Source organism: Lepidochelys olivacea (genome assembly GCF_965140295.1).
Source record: "Lepidochelys olivacea isolate rLepOli2 genome assembly, chromosome: 15".
NCBI classification, from domain to species: Eukaryota; Metazoa; Chordata; order Testudines; family Cheloniidae; genus Lepidochelys; species Lepidochelys olivacea.
In genome coordinates this window covers 19,563,030-19,583,883 of record NC_140425.1, presented here as the reverse complement: position 1 = coordinate 19,583,883, position 20,854 = coordinate 19,563,030, and the positions used below count along the sequence as shown (strand labels likewise).

The 20,854-nt window shown below is 40.5% G+C and overlaps 1 protein-coding gene across 3 annotated transcripts in view; it reads left to right on the top strand.

The window, feature by feature from the left end:
* Window positions 1-1,166: 1,166 nt before the first annotated feature.
* The window catches only part of CHFR (checkpoint with forkhead and ring finger domains), a 30,183-nt gene continuing 10,495 nt past the window's right edge, over window positions 1,167-20,854 (top strand). The window contains exons 1-11 of one of the 3 annotated variants that reach the window (XM_084648697.1): window positions 1,167-1,252; window positions 1,848-1,992; window positions 3,851-3,950; window positions 11,977-12,086; window positions 14,057-14,116; window positions 14,290-14,502; window positions 15,880-16,053; window positions 16,783-16,939; window positions 18,143-18,297; window positions 18,848-19,010; window positions 19,933-20,075. In XM_084648697.1, the coding sequence (XP_084504823.1) occupies window positions 1,860-1,992; window positions 3,851-3,950; window positions 11,977-12,086; window positions 14,057-14,116; window positions 14,290-14,502; window positions 15,880-16,053; window positions 16,783-16,939; window positions 18,143-18,297; window positions 18,848-19,010; window positions 19,933-20,075 (1,408 nt within the window). In that variant the 5' untranslated portion in view covers window positions 1,167-1,252; window positions 1,848-1,859. Of the gene's footprint in view, window positions 1,253-1,355; window positions 1,545-1,847; window positions 1,993-3,850; window positions 3,951-11,976; window positions 12,087-14,056; window positions 14,117-14,289; window positions 14,503-15,879; window positions 16,054-16,782; window positions 16,940-18,142; window positions 18,298-18,847; window positions 19,011-19,932; window positions 20,076-20,854 lie in introns of those variants that run through there. The other 2 variants (XM_084648698.1, XM_084648699.1) reach the window with 2 other exon arrangements.

The window sequence follows — 20,854 nt, the reverse complement described above, 5'->3', positions numbered from 1 at the left end:
ATCAAAATCCTCCCTGAAATACAACTACCCAGCTCTAGTAGTACATGATATACTCAACTTTCTTTTCTTTTTTAAAAAGCAAGTTCCCACTCTCATTAGGGTTGCCAGTTTTGGTTGGATGTATTCTGAAGGTTTCATCACATAACATAATCTTTAATTAAAGATTAATCTTTAATTTCTGGAGACTGCAGGACAATCCTGGAGGGTTGGAAATCCTCTCCCTCCCCCTCTCTCTTATGTTTGCAGGTAAAACCATGAAAAGATGACCCAAATGCACCCTAAAGGCTCATACCAAAAGGCACACAAAGAACCCCAAATGTATTATTATATTTAAAAAATATTTTAAAGCCGGGGGGAATTTGGGTTACTTCCAGCCCTCCAGAATTTTCCTTAAGTCTCCAGGAATTAAAGATCAATCTTTAATTATAGATTATGTCATGTGGTGAAACCTCCAGGAATATGTCCAACCAAAATTGGCAACTGTAGCAGGGAAGAAGGAGAAATACATGCTTTTCTAATATTTGGAGCTTTCTAAGTCCCACCCCATGCTTGTATTTAAGAGTCTCTAATTAAGTGTCTCTCAAGTATTTAAAACTGGAAAGACTGGGCCCGAAATCAATATTTAGTTTTTCCCTTTCAGTGCAGAATTATATCTGGAGCAATTCACTGGGAAGACCATGGTACTGGTTCATTCTGTGTCAGCTAAACTCTGTTGATTTTGCTATAGTCAGATTAACTGTAGCTTAATTACTCGATATTTAACAGAAATGAAGGTATCACAGATAACAGAGGTCAATGTCTGTTATTATAAACATTATTACTCTTTGAGGGTAATTGTTATAGGACATTCATTTTGCCCATGACAAAGATGGCCGCCAGCGGGCTCTGTGATGAATATATTATCACAAAAGGGAACAGTGCCCACATCCAAAATGCCCGACGCACCCTCGCCACTGGTGCCCACCTCCAAGATGGCCGCCGCTGTCCTTCCTCCGCCTCAATAGTCGGTTGGCTTCCCCAATCCAAGATGGCTGCCTAGCACAGAGGAAAGCGGCGCTCTAGCGTGGCCAGGTCTGTGATGGGACCGGAAGCCTTTTCTATCCGTGCCTCCCCGCCCTCTGGGTTCTCTATGGTGACCCTGCTCTGGTCTCCAATAGGAGGCGTGGGGGAGCTCGGGGCCCCGCCCAGAGTTTGATCAGCTGATGGCTGGCAATGTCTGTTGACAGCAGCAGCCTCCGCGGCAGGACTGGGTGTAAGAGGCTGGCGGTGGGGGAGGGGATCGCTGCGAACGCCCTCAAGTCCCCTGGGGCTGGGGGCAGGGCGGTGAGAGGGAGGGACGTTGCGGGAGGGAGGACGGGGCCCTGCCAGCAGCCCCAGCCCGGCTCCTGTGTGTCTCACCCTCAGGGCTGTGAGAGGCCTTGGAGGGCCAGGCTCCGAGGGGGGCCCCGCTTGCCCTAGAGAGGAAAGGAGCAGGGAGTAGAGTGGAGGGACTTCAGCCCACACACCAGAGCAATGCAGGAGAGCTGGGGCTGGTGTGTGGGCAGGTGTCTGAGGGGCTGCTGCTGCGGGGGAGGGGGGTCTGGAAATAAAGAGATGAGAGGGGAAGTGATGGCTTGGGACAGAACAGACAAGAAGGGGAAGAAGGATAGGCGGGGAGAGAAGGCTGGGGAAAGAGAGAGAGAATCATAGCTGTGAAAGCTGCGAGAGGAAGAACAGATGGGAGGGGAAGTAGGAGGGGTATGTTTGTGAGAACTGGGGAGGGAAACCCTACTGTTTCCAAATGAAACTTTTCCCCTGTGTGTCTTGTGATTTATTTATTTGTTTATTTATTTATTTTATTTGATCAGATGTGAATCCAAATGGAGCACTCTGAAGGAGGAGACCAAAACCAGCAGCAGCAGCCTTGGGGGAAGCTGATCCGGTTAGGTGCTGATGAAGCAGAGCCCCATGTCTTACTGCTGAAAAGAGAATGGACAATTGGGCGGAAGAAAGGTAAGATGGCATATGATTTGCTAGAGGTCGGACTAGGTGATCATAGTGGTCCCTGCTGGCCTTAAAAATATATGAAGATGGACTCTGAGACATGACAGGTATGTTGGTATCTGGTGTTAGGATAAGGTGGAGATAGGTTAGAAGAGGCTCACCTCAATGCTTGCCACAAAATCCCTTGTTCCCTACTCTGTCATTTCCATGAGAGAAAAGTTGTGCTCTCTCCCTGTCTTTGGCTTTCTTTTTTAATGGGGTTCTTGGTGATATCACAAACACAATGATATCGCAATCCCGTGAATTTGTCTTGTTGATTTCCCTGATTGTTTCTGTGCAATAAAAAAGCACTACATTTCAAACCAAGTTTTGTCATGTCATACCCATTTTGTCACTACTCTCTCTTTTAGCTCTTGTGATTTTTAAAAAAAAAAGTGGTGTGGGGCTTGGAGGGTCTGTACTGCTACATTTTCACACTTCAACACACACCTACAATCCAAAAAGCCTTAATTCTTCTGGCTGCATGATGGTTGCTAACATTAAAATAATTTCTGTGAGAGTTGATTTGAAATGCAAGTGTTTCTGGGTTTAAAAGTGTTGACTATTTGACTTAATTTTAAGGCAATTCCATGTTTAAGGCAAATTATCCACTTAACCTTGCACTGTGCCAACTGGCACTAACTTTAGTTGCCTGTCCATCAACTTAGTGCATATCATGTTGTAGCACCCAGCATCAATGAAAGTATATTATAGTTTATAGACTCTATATGGTCAGTCAAAATGGAATTCATGGAACATATTATAGGGAAAATCTAAATATCTTTTGTCTGTTAAATTCAGTACCATACGTTTGTTGCCCTTTTTGATGACTGTATTGCTAAATATGGCTAATAACCAACAAGATGTCCACACTAGGAAATCTTCTAGTTGAATTTCAGTCAGCTTACATGGCAGATAAAGATTGACTTTTGCCTGCTGAATTGCTCTCATAATCATTTAACAGTTAGATTACTAAAGTGTTCAGTTAGAAAAATACATAACCAAAATTTGCTATCTACTCCTCAGCAAAACATTGTTGGCACTATTATCCTATTAGAAAAATTTGTGGGATTCTGGAAAAATTCATTTAGTCCATGCTGTTCCTCTCTTCTTCCTGGCCCTTACACTATATTCCAAGAGCCACAAAGAGTAGATGGGGTACACCGGTGTGAAAGTGCTATACTACTTCTGAGTGAAACTACGGCATTCTAATCACTTTCAGCAAGAATCACAAGGTCATGAAGTTGTGCGACACAAGTTGTACTCAGAAGCTGTTAATTGTCCCATGGACATCAGTTGTGGAAAAATAGTGGTAAACTATTATCGGGGGGGTTTGGTAGGTGACTTATTTATTTCTAGATCTGCTGCACCCAGATGTCTCTCTGCCTTGTCTAGGGAGGATTGAATGTGCTGGGAAGTAATTCAGGGCCAGACTATGAATGGGAGGATATGAATCATGTTCCTTAGTTATGGCCTCTCTTACAAGGGAAGTGTTGTTGCAAGATGGAATGGTGTCTTATCTGTGGAGCCTTGAATATGGCTGGGAAGGAGGGATTAAGGTGGTGTCAAAATGGTGAAGGTTCCCATCACCCCTCAAATCATTACTAACCTTCCCCTTAATACTCCTGGCTAATGGCAGTGAACTGCGCTGGATTTTAAATTTTCTTTGTCTTTAATAATCTAAAGATGGTGCTAACACATACAAGAAAATCTTATTTTTAAAAGAAGAGTTTTAAGTGGACTGATCAGTCTCTGTGATGGGATCTGCCTATGTAGATACTCATGGGATATTTATAAACATATTGATCATAAACATTTTCTTTTTAAGGTTGTGACTTGTCCTTTCCTGGCAACAAACTGGTGTCTGGAGATCACTGTAAGATTACAGTGGATGAAGAATCTGGACAAGTATCATTGGAGGATACCAGGTTAGCCCTGCTTTAAACTTTTATTACTGGTTGCTAGAGTAAAATTCTGTTTAGTGCTCATGAAAGGAGCTAGCTGTACATATCAGAGAGTAGTTGGTAAGTCTCTTATTTTTTAGGTGTTAGTTTTTTCCAACAATGCCTAAAACTCATCCCCTCTTCACCCCTCCCCCCCCATGGAATGCCTAGCTTACTGGATGAAAAACAAACTGATGGTGGGGAGGGCCTGGTACTTTTGTATACTGTGTGTCTTATTATGTGATTGCAATTATAGCATTGTGAAAAAAATTATCAGTGATTTTAGGAGTTTTTAAAGACTGTTCATGGTGAATTAGTATATGGCATACTCATTCCTTATATTATCTCTCTTCCCTACCTCCATCCCCAGCTTCTGGGGGGAGGAAAATGCATTTGTACTGACAACCTCAAAAACGTGCAATGGATATGAATAGAGATTCCTTTTGGTGTTTAAAATATCTCTGAAGGTAGCTAGTATTTCATAGGAACTTTGGGGCTTGAAGGGTTGTCTGGATTTTGGCTTTATTTATAGTTTGAGCTCCCTTTTGGATCTATGGTAACGAGCACCGTATAAATACTTATGCCTATTGTATTATATTTTGAAATTATTTTGTCACCTCAAGCACTTCAGGTGGAGAGGAGAGAGAGAGGGGCCTAATAGGTAACATTATAAATCATTAAACTTAATTAAATAATTGAAATTGCTCAATACAACATTGTAGCTGTTGATGTTGCCATTAGTCATTTGTTATCAGAAGTTTTTTTTTTTAGTTCTTTCCTCTAATCAGTATTTCAGGGAGTTATTATGTAGTGATATAATGCTTACATGAATCTTTCCACAATTAGGGCCTTTATGTGCTTAATTTAGGGCTTGTCTACACTTACATTTTATAGAGGTCTAACTTGCTGGCTCTGGGGTGTGAAAAATCATCCCCCTGAGCGCAGCAAATCTGAGTGCTTTAAAGCATTAGAGTAGGCTGGCTCCGAGCGCTGGGAGCCGCTCGTCCCCTCGTGGAGGTGGATTACCAGGAGCTTCCCAGCGCTTGCTTGTGACCACACTTGCACTTCAAAGTGCTGACGCGGGAGTGTTCCCGCGACAGTGCTTTGAAGTTTCCAGTGTAGCCATGCCCTTAGCTCACCATGAGTAGTCAATAGAACTACACCATAGTGCATAAAGTTCAGCACATAAGTTTTTGCGGGATCAGGTCCAACAAACTTGCTCTTCTGGGAGAGATTATTTCCTGCTGGGTTATAAGAATGCTGGTGAGAGCTTATGCAGTGTTGTTCTAGCCATGTCAGTCCCAGGATATTAGAGACACAAAATGGATGGGGCAATATCTTTAATTGGACCAACTTCTGTTGGTGAGAAAGACAAGTTTTGAGATACACAGAGCTCTTCAGGTTTGGGAAAGGTATTCTCAGCATCACGGTTAAATGCAAGGTGGAACAGATTGTTTAGCATAAATAATTAGCACATACTGTAAGGGACTGTTCAAGGTAGAATGGCCCATTGACACCTCTATAGTCATAGAACAAAAAGAGGGGGTTAGTGCTTTACAGCTTGTTGTAATGAGCCATAAATCCAGTCTCTCTGTTCAGTCCATGATTTTTAGTGTCGAGCGGAGTAATACATTTAAGCTCCCAGGCTTGTCTTTTGAAAGTGGTGTTGTGCAGGTTTCCTTTGAGGAAGAGGACTGATAGGTCAGATATAGAGTGATTGCTTTGTGAAAAGTGTTCACCCACAGGTGATAGGATGTTTTTGACTTGTTTCATTTTCTAATCACTACTGTAGAATGAAGCGATTTACTGGTTTCACCCACATAGTTATTGGGACATTGTTTAAGTTAGCTGGGATGTATAATCTTTCTTGCCTGTTGCAGGATGTATGGGGTCTAGTCAACAGTTTCCTTTGGCAAAATTTAACTAAGGCCTTGTCTACACTGCCACTTTACAGCGCTGAAACTTTCTCGCTCAGGGGTGTGCCCCTGAGCGCTGCAAGTTTCAGCACTGTGAAGTGGCAGTGTAGACAGTGCACCAGCACTGGGAGCCACATTCCCACCTCTGGTAGCTACTCCCCTCGTGGGGGTGTGTTTGTTTTTTTTTACAGCTACAGTTTTTTGCCGCTACTACACAGCCATGTTAAAGCGCTGCCATGCTAGTGAAGACATGCCCTTACTTATCCACTCCCTCCTCATTCTCTTGATCAGAGTTGGTAGATATGATGTTGCAAGTGGGATTCCTTCCGGGGCCAGAAACTTACTTCTGACACTGATTTAGGCCACGTATTTTTTCTTTTTATAAGGTAGGAAATACTTTTTATCTTTGTGTGTAGGGAAAAGTCTTGAACAAGCAGAAGCTGCAGAGTAGAAAGCACGAAGTATCATGAGCAACTGTAATCTGTCTGCCTAATAAAGGGCTTAGGGACTTCATCTAGCAGTTCAGCTGTCCCACACTTGACAAGGTTGAAAACGCAAAAAATAGACCCTGACAGTTCCAAGGGAGTTCCATTCAGAGGAGTGCTGCCTGCTGTGCTGGCAGAATTAACCTAGATCAGTGTAAAGTGCGGAGTGGAATGATCAAACCCTGAATGAACAGACCTGACCGTGTGGGAGCTACAGTCAAATTTAACAACGTGTGAATGGAATTCTCAAGCAGGAATTTGAAGTGGGTCACCGCATCCTAACCACAACATTTATCTTTGCCTTCTAAGGCTATGTCTACACTATGGACCTTATAGCTGCACCACTGGAAGGTCTCCTGTGTAGCTGCTCTATGCGGACAGGCGAGAGCTCTCCCACTGGCATAATTAAGTCACCCCCAAGAAGTGGTGGTAGCTATGTCAGCAGGGGAGTGTCTCCCACTGACATAGCGCTGCCCACAGAGGTGCTTTGTAGGTGAAACTTATGTTGTTCAAGGGGTCGTTTTTTTCACACCCCTGACTGACAAAAGTTTTGCTGACAAAAGTGCTAGTGTAGACAAAGCCTAAGTCTTCTCTTTCTACCCTTCTTCTGCCATAATATATATTCCCTCTGACCCTCAACTCACGTGTCAGATCCCACACACACACAGCTTGCTCTCCAGACACTGTAGGAGAGCTCAGGTGGCTAGCTAACAAAAAGGGGCAGCCAGTAGAAGAGAGTAGCTAACTACTGAGCTAACTAAGACTTTGCTGTCAACGTTGCAAGAGTGTAGTTTGTGGAAGGGTGGAGCTAGATGCACTGTTAGCCCCACTGAAAGGCTGCAACCCGAAGTAATGCCTCTCTTCCACAACTGAGAACATGGCATGTTATATTTTCACATACCTGACAAAAAGGAAGAGGGCCTTTTATATATTCTGTCTGTGCATGGGTGAGAGTTGACTTAAAGCACTGTAACCACACATGGAATAGGAAGACAGTCCTGACTGCCTTACTACTTGCAGAAGATTAAGCTTCTCCTCTCTCAGAATTTGTCTGAGACCTCTGATATTCAAGGCCTGCTGTCAATATCAGCTGAGCTATACAGAGTCAAACTGGCCATAAGAAGTTGTATATCTAAGCTTTTTCCACCCCGAAAGTGCCTTGGCTAGTCTACACTGGCAATACTAAAGTGCTGCCACGGCAGCGCTTCAACATGGCTTGTGTGGTCATGGCACAGCGCTGGAAGAGAGCTCTCTCAGCGCTCTAAAAAACCCACCTCCACAAGGGGCGTGGCTCCCAGCGCTGGTGCACTGTCTACACTAGGGCTTTACAGCACTGAAACTTGCAACGTTCGGCGGGGGGGAAGGGTTCACACCCCTGAGTGAGAAAGTTGCAGCACTGTAAATTGCTGGTGTAGACAAGCCCTTAGCATTTACTAGAAGAAACAATACTGTATTAGATTACTTAATCAGTTTCATTCACGGAACAGTTGGCTTGTCCCAGGGAAAAGCAATTAATTCTTTCTTAAAAACAAAAATTCAAATGCAACTCATGAGATTGAGGTAGACTTTGGAAGGGCCTTTCCCTGTCCTCCATTGGGCAGTTTTTGTGTGTGTGCCTGCATTAAATAAGCAAACTACACTCTTAACTTTTGGATTGGCCCTTCCAGAGCCAAGAGGCACATTGATGGAATCATATGGGATCACTTGCACCGCTATACCCTACCCAAATGGGAATTGGGTCAGGATACAGAGATTTATATTTCTAGTCTTAAGAAAAGTGTTGTGGGATCTTTTATGACCTGGATTTACGTTTCATCTGATAGCTGAGTTTCCTTCTCCTCTCACTCCAAAACAATACAGCTGGTTGGCATTGGTTTAGTACTGAATCACAAGGAATGTCTGTTGGACTTGGGACATATTAGACTTTCTTCTTCACTTGCAGTGCAATGATTTGTAGTGCCTGATAAATACATAAATTTAGCCATTTTTGATGTTTGTATGTAAAAAATCCATTTTGTGATAGCCAGACACTCCACAAAGTGTTAGACTTCTCTGGTTAGAGCCCTGAAACTGGATATGACACACAAAATAATGTGACAATTTCCTGTATTATTGGCTAAGATCTAATTTTAAACATTCAGTTTTCTTTAGTGTTTAGCAAAAACTTGGGTGCTTTTCTTTGAGTGATGTGATTTCACCCCCGCCCCCCTTTCTATTAAACAAGTGAATCTCTGGGCAGCTGGAGGGGGAGAAACTTTGACCAAAGATTGCTCATCTGCTGCCCTACTGATTTCCTCATTTGGCTTTAAGGATGATGATTTGGGCCCTGGTTCACCAAATGACTAGTGTCGTCAGAGATTTGTTCAAGTCAGTGGGAGTCTGCAGGAGCACAGAGATTCACCTGCATGGAAATGTGTGTGGGATTCAAGCTTTGGTGTTGATTTGGCAGCAGTTTTGGCATGTTTTTTCCTCCCAGTAGCAAACTTCACTGTTTGATATCCAAGAGTGCACATCTTTCTAATAAGTATTTAGCTAAAACACCTTAAAGTCCCTTATGCCCATTTTGGGATTTGGCAGAACTGCTTAATAATTATGTTAAAGGTACTTATAAAACCCTTTGTATTGAAATTTTTTAAAGTTCATATATTTGCCCTCATTATGGCAATAAATCTTGGGGCCAGAAACCTTCTGAAGATCGCTAAGAGATATTCTTTATTTTGTCAGACTGAGCTGTTTTTTTCCCCTCCACCTGATATTTATGTACACTTCAAAACAAGACTTGAGACTTTGTGTCTGTGGGTTTTGCGTCATCACGTACATAGACCACTGCTTAAACACTCAGATATGACTCTTATTTCATTAGAGTAGTGGTTGTGTCCTTCTGCTGAAACCTGTCCAGATGGGTAATGTTGCAAGCAGAGTTGTTCCCTTTGATACTTTGCATGAGTAGCCAGCCTATGATATAACTGTAATCCAAATTAGTGCAATTGTTTCATTGTATAAAATAATCCCTGAAAATTCTTCTGCATTACTTAAAGGAGACTTGTAACGGTTTCTTTAAAAATTGGGCATTCCCCCCCCCTTTTTTGTTGTTGCTGTTTTACTATTATGAAGAAGGCCCAAATGGTTTGGGTTTTTTTGTATTTGTTTGTTTGTTCTGGAGTTTTGCTGGCAGATCTCCAGCAGGTCTCAGTGGTCATTTTGAGCAATAATACTTGATTGAATGAGATTGAAGAAGTTTTAGTCAGTTTTTTTTTATCTTTAACAATGGTTTCCTTGGTTCAAAATATTTCTTTGTCATTTAACATAGGTAAATAATAACAAATCAAAAATGTTCTTTTTCACAGTTTGACTAAAATTCCTTTCCCCTCCTAATTGCTCAACTTTCATTCTCTTGACTTTGGTGATGCACTTTGCTGTTTCTCCGGTCATCATAGAGTCTTCCAGCCTCAGCAGGAGCTGTATTTCTAATGTAAAAAGACAAGGAGAAAATATTTATTTAAGTTTTCTACTCTTTTAAAAAAAATTTTTAATAAAGGAGCAAAGAAGGAAACAAGTCCAATGTTTTCCCTCCCCTCTGCAGGGGACCTTCAAAACAGCATTTCTTGCAGTTTGCGCTGTGTTGGTTGACTTATCCATGTACAATATAAAAGTGTGTCTGATGAGGGGGAAGCAATATATTTCTTGACTGAGAAATCACTTAGTGCCACCTCAAAAGTGATTTCTCCTAGCAGTGCTTCTGACTTCCTATCGTCAATCTTTCTGGATATTTAACAATCTCTTTACTTTCTCTTCTTGTGTAAATAGCTGACTGAAGGCCTTTCTTCTGAGCCGTTTTTGTTTAAAAGGGTAAATAATGAGAAGAGAAGGATGGGATTTGTTTCTAGATAATTTTCCACCATGAAATAGAAACTAACTATGGTACGTTTGGGAAAATCTGGGCTGTGGTCTGGGTGAGTAACTAAGTTCATCCACAAGATGGCAGTAAAAATTTGTAGTACCGAAGGTTGGCATAGACAACAACAAAAAAGCCCCAATGTTCTGTAGGCATCTTTATACATATAGTATTAGTTGCTGAGGTTCTTGGATGGCAGAAATCTGAACTCCTTTAGTTCTATGAGGCTTTTAAAAAATGCTAATATTGCAACAGAGCTGAAATTACTAATTTCAGTGTAATTTGACTTGATTTTAAAACACTTATAGCAACTATATGAAGTGGTACATCCCAAAAAGAATGAGTCAAGATAGATATAATTAGATATTTAGTCAGTAGCTGGTGGTACCGTGCACTGATGTGTTTCCAAATTTAAGTCTTCAGATAATTTTTTTGAAGGTTGTTTCCACTTCAAAATGATTCCATCTAGCTTGGCTTTTAACTCCATTTAAGTGCATGTACATGTTCTTTCCCCCTATTAACTTTCTTAGGGTTGCCAGGTGTCCAGTTTCCACCAGAACACCAGGTCAAAAAAGGACCTTCCCCTGCCTGGTGAAAATGAGTGAGTGAGGGTGGGGGAGAGTGAGTGACGGAGGGAGGGGGGATGGAGTGAGCGGAGTAGGGCCTCAGAGAAGGGGCAGGGCAAGGGTGTTTGTTTTTGTGCGACTGGAAAGTTGGCAACCCGAAATAATTGAGGTAAACATCATTGGAAAAATAGATACTTCCTTCTTTTCTTCCTTCTGTCAGTAATCCACAGGTGGTAGCTCAAGAGTGTGATGTTGAAAACTTATAGACCTTAAAAAATAAAATAAAAAAATAATTCCAGCAATTCATTTTCTAACTCAAATAAGAATAAAATAACTGACTAGAGTCACTAATAACCAGAATAATTTCCAATCTTCAACCTTTGGCATTTTAAACTTTCAACATCTGAGAGGAGGAGGAGGAGGAAGGAAAGAAAGGCCAGCATGCGGTCCCTGGTTGTACAGAAAATGGGTTCTTCCACCCCATAAACAGTTTAAAAGAGAGTCCTTCCTATCAATGTTAATCCCAACACTACAATTTAGCACTTTCAGATAGGTGGCTGACATGTTCTTCTACTTCTGTCCCTTTCTGTCTTCCAGAGTAACAGCCGTGTTAGTCTGTATTCGCAAAAAGAAAAGGAGTACTTGTGGCACCTTAGAGACTAACCAATTTATTTGAGCATGAGCTTTCACTTCATCGGATGAAGTGAGCTGTAGCTCACGAAAGCTCATGCTCAAATAAATTGGTTAGTCTCTAAGGTGCCACAAGTACTCCTTTTCTTTCTGTCTTCCGTTTATCTTAGCTGTAACTCATTCCGTAGGGAGCAATTCTCTAATTATTTTGAGCCATTCTCCAAATGTAAGGGATCGTTGTCTATCTGTCTATTAGCCACATGTTTCCTTCCCAGGAGCCGCAAACTAGCAATGAAGTCCTCAGCAACTCTGCAGAACAGCCCCACAGGGCAGATTTTTCCTGTTCAGTTATCTGGCTTCTCTTAATCTTGGCTACATTTTTTTTTTTTTTTTTTTTTTTTTTTGAGTACCAGCAATTTTCTCTGCTAATATCTCTCCCCCCACCTTCTTCCTCTCCCAATCAACCCCCACGATAATTATGAAAGCATTTGGGCTAAATAACTGTCTTTCTCTTTGCAGCACTAATGGAACAGTAATTAATAAACTGAAAGTGGTTAAGAAGCAGACATGCCCTTTGCAGACTGGGGATGTGATCTATGTTGTTTACAGGAAGAATGAGCCAGAAAACAGTAAGAGGATATCTTTTTTTTTTTTTTTTTTATGGCATTGGCTAGTCATAAGGGATACAAGGGAATATCAGATGGTGAGAATAGAGCTACTCAGTGAATGATAGAGCAAGTAACTTTTTAATATTAAAACCACATTTTTCATGATGTTGGGGGCCTTCTCTAGTTATCAGCATCATCATCTTCTATTATTTGTATTATGGTAGAGCCTATAGCCCGCGTTTGAAATTGGACCCTCATTTTGCTAGATACTCTATAAACACATAGTAGAAAATAGCCTGTGCCCTACAAAACTTAGTCTAATTAGACAAGAAAGATGAAGGCTTGGAGGAGAAATTGAGGCATAGAAAGGTGGAGAGACAAGCCAAAGGTCATGCAGTATGGCATTGGCAAAGCCAGAAATAGAATCCGGGTCTCCTGGGTCCAACCCAGTGCCATGAAATTGGTTATAAAGTATTTAGCATTTGTTACTTTAGTAGAAAACATTCAGTTTTTAGAGGTTTCCTTTATAATAGATGAAAGGTATAGGTATTTTAAATACTAAATTCTAGCTACTGTGTCCAAAACAGGAATGTAAATCCCTGAAATGAAATTTTATAGTGGGCAGATTGGGAGTGTAACAAGTTATTACACTGTCATATGCTCAGGAATTATTATGAAGTGATAGCTGCTCCTGTAACGGGTGTGGTATTAAAACCCCAAATAAAACTTAAGCCCCAGATGAATTTGGTGCCTTAGACTTGTCTAAAGTGTAAGAAAGTATAGATGTCTTAGAATTTATGTTTGCAACTATGCCACGACAGGAAAATTTATAAGCTGTTTGTCCACAGTTTATTTTAGATGCATATAACTGTTGGAAGCTGAATTCCCTTTTGTAACCTCACCATCAGTTTTTAGACTCTGGATTTATCAATTTGTGACGTCGGTTTTACAGGAAAGCAGTGACACATGTGCACACACTCTAAATCTATATCTCTATATCCACTGTCTCTTTTGTTGATCCTTTTGGGGATTTTACTGTAGTAGTCAATACTAGTTGAGGAATTCATTTACCCCGTTGTTCCAAGATAGATTCAAATGTTCTGAGGTATTAATTTTCTTTTAGTTAAAATGTATTTGAACAGGGCTGCTTAATGCCTAAGTACCTATCATTCAGTTAAAGTTCTGAGTCCTGATTTTTTTTCATCCCCTGTGCCTTGAAGGACTGAGAGTGAGCTTAGCTTTGGCATGTATAGTTGTCTTATTTAAGCAATTCTGAAGCAGACTAAAAAGAGTCCTGCATAGTTCCTTTGCTAGTAAGATTGATCACAGTGCAGATTTAGAGGGTGTTGGAAGGACCTAAATGGTTGAGGATAAAAAGCAAGGGGACACAATGGGATCTCTGGGGTTCTGTTAGGAAGCTGGAGGGTTCCCACAGGCTGGAGAAGAAAAGAATTTGCTCTGATTTGCTTTGTAAGTAGGTTTTGGGTTAGTCGGTGAATGGCATTTGGGTAGTGGCTTAAAATGTTATATGGAATTTGATTGTTAACTTTAAACTTTTTACAATAAAATCTAAGGAAAATTATATAAAAAATTGAATTTACGAATAGTTAGAGCTCACCTCTCAGCCTTCTGGAGAGAACATCCAGTACAGTTGTATTAGTAAGAGTAGTCACAGCTTATCTTGACACACAGCAGAATTTATAGTTAGGAAGTGTTTAAGCCTCAATTTCTATGGTTGGCACAAGCTAAATTTCAGACAAAGCCATTCAGCTTGGTCTGAGAAGAATAGATCTAACTGTTCTGTTCCTAATTACCTCCTAAGTAGCAGCATTAACATTGGCTATAACAGCAATCTCTTGTTGGCCCTCTCCATTTTAGGAAAAGTATGAGAAGCAGCCAACTGTGGGTAGGAGTTGGTGAGAGTAAGAGGGAGAGAAATAAAAACACTTTTAAAATTATAATAAAATTTCTACCATTTTCTCTCCTTTCAGATGTTGCTTATCTCTATGAATCCTTCAATGCAAAACAAGATGTAACTCAAGAACCAGTAGGTAAGTAAAACTATTAGTTCAAGACTAAAAGGGAGATGAGTGGTTGTGACTAATTGTAGCCGTTTTAAGAGAGCTTGATTCCTTCAAATCTTGTTAATTGACTCTGTTGAAGCCATGACCTTTTGAGGTTGCCTATCAGAGAGATGTTCTTTCCACTCCCTTTTCTGTTACAGAAGCTAATGTAGAAAATACGTGCCATCTGACCAAAGATACCTCACATATAGGAAGAAGTGATGATGGAACCCAAATTACCTCATCACTGCCAGCCACTCAGTCTTGCTATGAGGAACCACAGCCATCTACTTCTACATCTAACCTCTTTAATGCTGCTTCTACCTCTCTCATCGAGCGGGTATCTGCTGAGCAGGATAATCCTTCAACATCTGGTAAGGTGTTGTGTGCAGTGTTTGTAAGGTTGGTGCCTCAGAAATTATGACTCTTCTGTTGAATCCTAAGAAACTAATCTCTTACTGTAGAGGATAGAATGATAATGATCAAAATCCCTGCAAAAGTTCAAGTCAAAGCACCTGATCGGTAGTTAATTTAATAACTTGTTCCATAAGAAAATCATAGGCTTAGTCCTAGTGGCTCGGAGAGGCAATTGAGAATTGTGTGAATTCAAGGACACAGAAGATGCATTTCAATCATTAAATGTTTTAATTTTGCAGCACTCACCATCTTGGAACTTAGGTGCAGCTGTTGGGGATTTTTCCCCTCATCAAGCTGGAGTGTAAACTTACTGAAACTATACAGATCACATCACAAAGCTAACTACAACTGAATATTTGCACGCATGCAGTCGCTCACTGAGGAACCATTCTAATCCTCACTGTTGCTGCTGCCATTCACCAGTCCACTTTTTCCCATTCAGAGATTTTTAAGATCAGAAGGGACCACATTGATCATTTAATCTGACAAATAGAACAAAAGACAATTATTTAGAAGATGTAAATGATGTTCCCAGAAGTGATCCCCAGTTCGTCTACCCACCTGCCACCCATTTTAACCAAGTGAAAATCCACTCTCATGCTGTCTTTCCAATTTACCAAATAACATGATCACTGCAGGCTGCGTCCTGACCTTCAGTTTATCCTCAATCTTCTGTGCACCTATACTGCAGTCTGTCTCATGACCTCACTCCATCCCCAAATTGCTAAACGCTTCAAATACTGCAGCATCCGATCGCAAGTCTGGCTCTGCCTGCTCATACTGGCTCCTTCCAAAGTATTGCTCAAAATGTGCCTTAGCCTTGATGTACTCTGCATATTATTTGTGCTCCCCACAGACTCTTCAACCACTTCTGTGGTAGGCTGCATATGTGGAAAGAGGTGTGGGGGCTGGGTGTGTGTGTGCATGTGAGAGAGAGAGAGAATAAAATCACTCCAAGACTGAATCTTTATTACTAAGTACGGGCCTGGAGCATATTTTTATGAATGAATTATAAGCACTTCTATTTAGATGTGGAGCATTTACAGATTCTGTACCAGTTTCTTTACAGATCCTCCAAATAATCCGGTATATTGCGAAAACTAGGACAGATGATATACCATATAATCATGCAAATGATGCCAGCACATTTTTTGTTTGACATAGCCTTTTCTCATTCAGATGATGATTGAATTGGGATGGGCATGTGTCATGGAAAATATCATAGTTTTTCTCCAATGTTCCCTCTTTGTACATATCCGTTAATAATCTGTGCTTTCCTTTTACAGGATCACAGTCCTCTATTTTCATTCCTGTGCCTGCTTTCCCCACTCTAGAACCTAGGTGTCCTGGAGTATCACATGAAGAACAAGGACAGCTGTATGCAAATAGTGAAACTTCCACTATCACTTCAAGTATCATTGATAAAGAGAGAAATGAAAGTTCTACATCAGAGCCTCAAAGGGAAGAGGAGGAGGACTTGGAGCCTGCAAAGAAGAAAATAAAAGGAGGCTAGTATATTACCGTATTATGTGACCTACGATGTAGCCTTCTATTTTAATCTTTTGTTAAAATGATTTGAAAGAAGACTGACACTCTGCAATGTAATCAGAAGCTTCCAATTACGTACATGGCTGATTTGTTAATTTTTCACAGAATTCCATTTGGGTTAAGTGAAGCACAGGGATCTGAAATGACTTACCAGGGCTCTGTAGGCAGTTCAGTCTAGATTAGAATCCAAGACTCTAACTATATCTTATGAAAGTTTAAGACTATTACTTTTTTTCCTCTGCTGAAGTGAAATGAGTCCAAAATGCACTCCTATAACCTAGAAGATCTTTAAAGGATATGTTTAAATGGTGTGTATATAAAACCTTATTCAGAACACTATGGTTTTTAAAAACACATGCCCTTAGGCTTCTATTACATCAGGGCAAATATGTTTACTTTTAACAAAGTATGATTTAAAGGGATCAAATATTGTTGATTTTAGACCTGCTCCAGGCTTCCTGCTATTCTGTTGCTGGCTCAGTGAAAGTAATGGCTGTGACTGTAATACTGTGCAGAGATCAGTCTGCAAAGCAAGGACATCAGCTTTGTGACAACACTAGTGATGGAAGCAGATATGAATCATAATGCTTAGCTTTTTGGCTTAATTGAGTAACATTAAATAGGAAGGCTCTGACACCCATGGTCCAATTTCATGTATGTTATAACACTGAGACATGTCTTCTCTGCAGATGAGAATGCTAGTCCATCTCTTCAGATGACCGCTGCAAGTCAATGTATAATTAAAGCTGGATTTGAAGGCGCAAAAACAACAAATGTAAAACCAGACAAAATGGAAGAAACACTCACTTGCATTATCTGCCAGGAATTGCTGCATGACTGTGTCAGGTATCTATAGTTTAAAAAGAACCTTCTGTAATTAAATGGGACTTAATACAGAGAACACAATAACTACTGTTTGGGGTAATGGGGGTTTGTTTGTCTTTTGTAAAATACTAGTTTCTCTTGAGAGTTGGTAAGATTTTCTATTTTTATGCAGTGTATATACCAGGGTTTCAACATGTACGCTTCCCCCACCGTACAGTATTGAACAACTAGCTAGCTGCTTTAGACTGGGACTTCCAAAGAAGCTTAAATGGTAGAGTGTTCACCATCCTAAAAAGCTTTGGGCAGAGACCACAGTCAGAGGCATGATACAGGATTTAATGGACCGTTGAGTCAATCTGGTATAGCAAATCTCATGATGAATTCTAGTTCACTTGGCCAGTGGCTGGTTAAACAAGGCTTTGACTCTTCTTTAATCAACATTACCATTTTCTGATGGGAAAACTCTACTATCCAGCTTTCTCCCACTAGACTGAAGTGGAGTTTATCAGGTATCTTAGCCAGAAAAGCAGATCAGACTGAACATGAGATGCCAGTTGAAGTGTATGATTTTAATGGATTTTTTCCCATCTCGATATGGGAAAGGTGAGCATCTTTGCATCAAGCATATATTTGGAAAAGGCTCAAAATTATAGGGGACTTGTTTTAAAAGTAATTGAACAATTATTAAAGTTAATTTAAAAAATGAAGAAGTGTCCTTCAGTAATCAAAAGTGCTAGATTAATAGCACAGCAGTCTGGGAAGTGTGGATGAAGAGAGTAGAGTGATTCCAGCTCCAGTCTATATTAAATCTTTGGTCTTCGACAAGACTTACAATAATACGACGCTAATTGTGAATGTGGGTTATTTTATATTGTAGACAAGCTTTCTACAATCTACTAAATCCTGAGATTATCCACTAATTTCCAATAGACTGCTAAACATCTGTCAGCTGATTGGTAACAGAAATGTGGTCACCAATTCAAATCTCCTGTGTAGTACTAGCCCCTTGTGAAACAGATCTTCACTGTAGAAAAACTATTGGAAAAACAGACTTCCATACAAATTGTTATGTAAAGTTCTTTATGGTATTTCTTGATTATCTAAACAGATATCAAAGGACCATGCTTTTAAAATACTTTTGTATTTAAAGCTTATGTAAAAGTCCTGTTTTGAATCTTGGGATTTCTCATTGTCCCTGTGATGTAAACTTGTTTGTGTTTCCAGCTTACAGCCCTGCATGCACACCTTCTGTGCTGCCTGTTACTCGGGGTGGATGGAACGGTCTTCTCTCTGTCCAACTTGCCGTTGTCCAGTTGAACGTATCTGTAAGAACCATATACTGAATAACTTGGTTGAAGCCTATTTAATCCAGCATCCAGGCAAGTTGGAAGTGTATTTAATATACTTACATATACAGCATGTTTCAGATATTAAGTGTGAAATAGGTGTATAAACAGAGAAAAAAGATCTTTATCCATAAAACCTTCTTTGCCTATCTTTCTATTTTGCCTGTTGCTCTCATGTTGCCATAAGAGAAAAAGAAAGCAGTTTATTACAGGAACCTTTTTATAATACTAGACCTAAAGGCACTTAACAAATGTTAAGGATGCTGTGAACTTTAAGCACCCACTCCTGCAAATTTCATCCTAACTGACTTACCCAAGATCATACACTGCCACTGGCAGAGCTGGAACGAGAATTATGAATTACGGGCTTCAGTCTTACGCTTGTGAGTTTATAAAATGTCAGATACACGAACGTTCTAGGTTGTTTTACATAGCTACAACTACTGTAGTCACATGTTCATAAATACTGTGTACATTGTTTAAAAACTTGCAAGGCGATGGAGATGATTTTGCTCTGGAGTAGTCGATTTGGTGATTTACAGCTATTTTTTTCTTCACGTTCATATTTGTGTTTCTTTTGCAGATAAGTGTCGTAATGAAGAGGATGTACGTAGTATGGATGCTAGAAACAAAATCACTCAAGACATGCTGCAGCCTAAGGTGCGAAGGTCATTTTCTGATGAAGAAGGAAGTTCTGAGGATCTGCTGGAACTGTCGGATGTAGATAGTGAATCCTCAGATATCAGGTATGTGCATTGGCTTAGCTTTGTTTGGGTCTGAGCGCTGGCAGTCTCAAACCAGGCTAGAGCACTGTGTTAGCTGCAGCCGTTTGCAAAACTGGGGTTTAATCTTTATTGCATCCCACATTTTGAAGCCCTGGCAGTATGTTTTCATGAACATTGTCAGGGTTCAGTTTTGATTTATTTTTGTTTTCAAGTTTGTTTTGGAACCTCTATAATAATCTCAAAACTGATAAAGTGCTTATTTATAGAGGCAGCAGGGAGCTGATCCAGGTCTTGGCACAAGCTAAAGCAGCCCAAGATCACCAGAGTATAACTCCAGCCATGCTACCTTCTGCCCTGGCATTCCCTCTCCACCAGAGGTCCAGTAGTGGGTGGTGATGAGCAGCGAGTGCTTTACTGAAGGATTCCCAGATACAAGGAGGATTCCCAGCTGGTTGGCTAAGCCAAGTTTCTGGTGCCAAAGGGGATGGAGTGGAACAGAATGGTGGATCTGGCCCTAAATCACCACATACTGTTGTAACTTTTTGTCCTCCTTTTCCTCCATCCTACGCCTTCTTGGATTGGAAGCCAAGGCAAGCATTGTGTCATTTGTAGGTCTTGGAAAGCATCCAGCACACTTGTGGGCTCAGTGTAAATTACAACAATCTAGGGCTACTTGTACTCACTTCTGGAACTAAAAAACTTTAAATGCTTCTGAAATAATTGTGGCCTTTTTATTTTACCCTTTCTAATTTGAAAGGAACTAGGAGTGCAATACTTAGCTTCACTGCTCTATGTTGCTGAATGTGTAAGCATCCCTATCCAGATTTTATCTACTGGGTTTAGGCTAACATTTTATAAAAACAGAAACAAATAGCTAGTTGAATCCACTCTGGAAACAATATATGTATAAAATCCAGTAACCTGATTGTGTCTGTCCTTTCAGTCAGCCTTATATAGTGTGCAGACAGTGCCCAGGATATCGGCGACACTCCATTCAGCCACTTCCTTGCCCAGGCCAAGAGGGGGAAGCAGGAGGATTGCAAGCACTGGGAGATGCACCATCGACGTCTGCCGACTTTCCTGCAAGTCAGTGTGATGAAAAGCTTGTTGTTAACGTGGTACTGGGACACTAAGAAATACATGTCACTTATGAGGAAAGGACACTTTCTTGGGGAGTTGTGAAAGTTGGCATCTTTCTTAGAGTCTTGAGATATGAAGATGATTTTCCTAGGTTACTGGGGGATAAGTCAAGCCTTTCCTGTTTATTTAACAAATACTGTGTGCTCTGTCTTTTAAATAGCTATCCGTTCTAGCTGAGTGGAACATTTTCTGTCACCCTTGTGGGAGTATAGAATAATCTGTGTCTTTGTGAATTTCAGCAAAGGGCAAACCACTGCTACAAAAGCAGATTTACAACACTCCATATTGGAGTTATCAGTGCTGTGGGTTCAAAAGCTTACAGGATTTGTAGTGCATACAGGGTGAGTGTAGATGACTCTAGTCAGAGTAATAAGTAATCCACTAACTACTAGGGTTTATCTGGATTTCCCAGGGAGGGGAATAAATTGTAGAACATCAACTGATTAGGGTCATCTGAAATTGTTCTCCATTCTTCATGGGTTGACCGTCTTGATTTTGCTGCTGCTGGATAATCTGAATAATTGAAGGTTTCATCAAAAGCAAAGTGGTATCAAAAGGTCATCAAGCTTTTTCTCCTGTTTCAAAAAAATCATTCATTGGTTTTGATTTGTCAACTGTAGAGTCTGCATGTATATGTGTAATGAGAGAGGTATGTACTCAAATGTACAAGCAGAAAACTAAAGAGAACTTACAGCTGTGTTGCCCAAAATACACTGTTTAGGAGC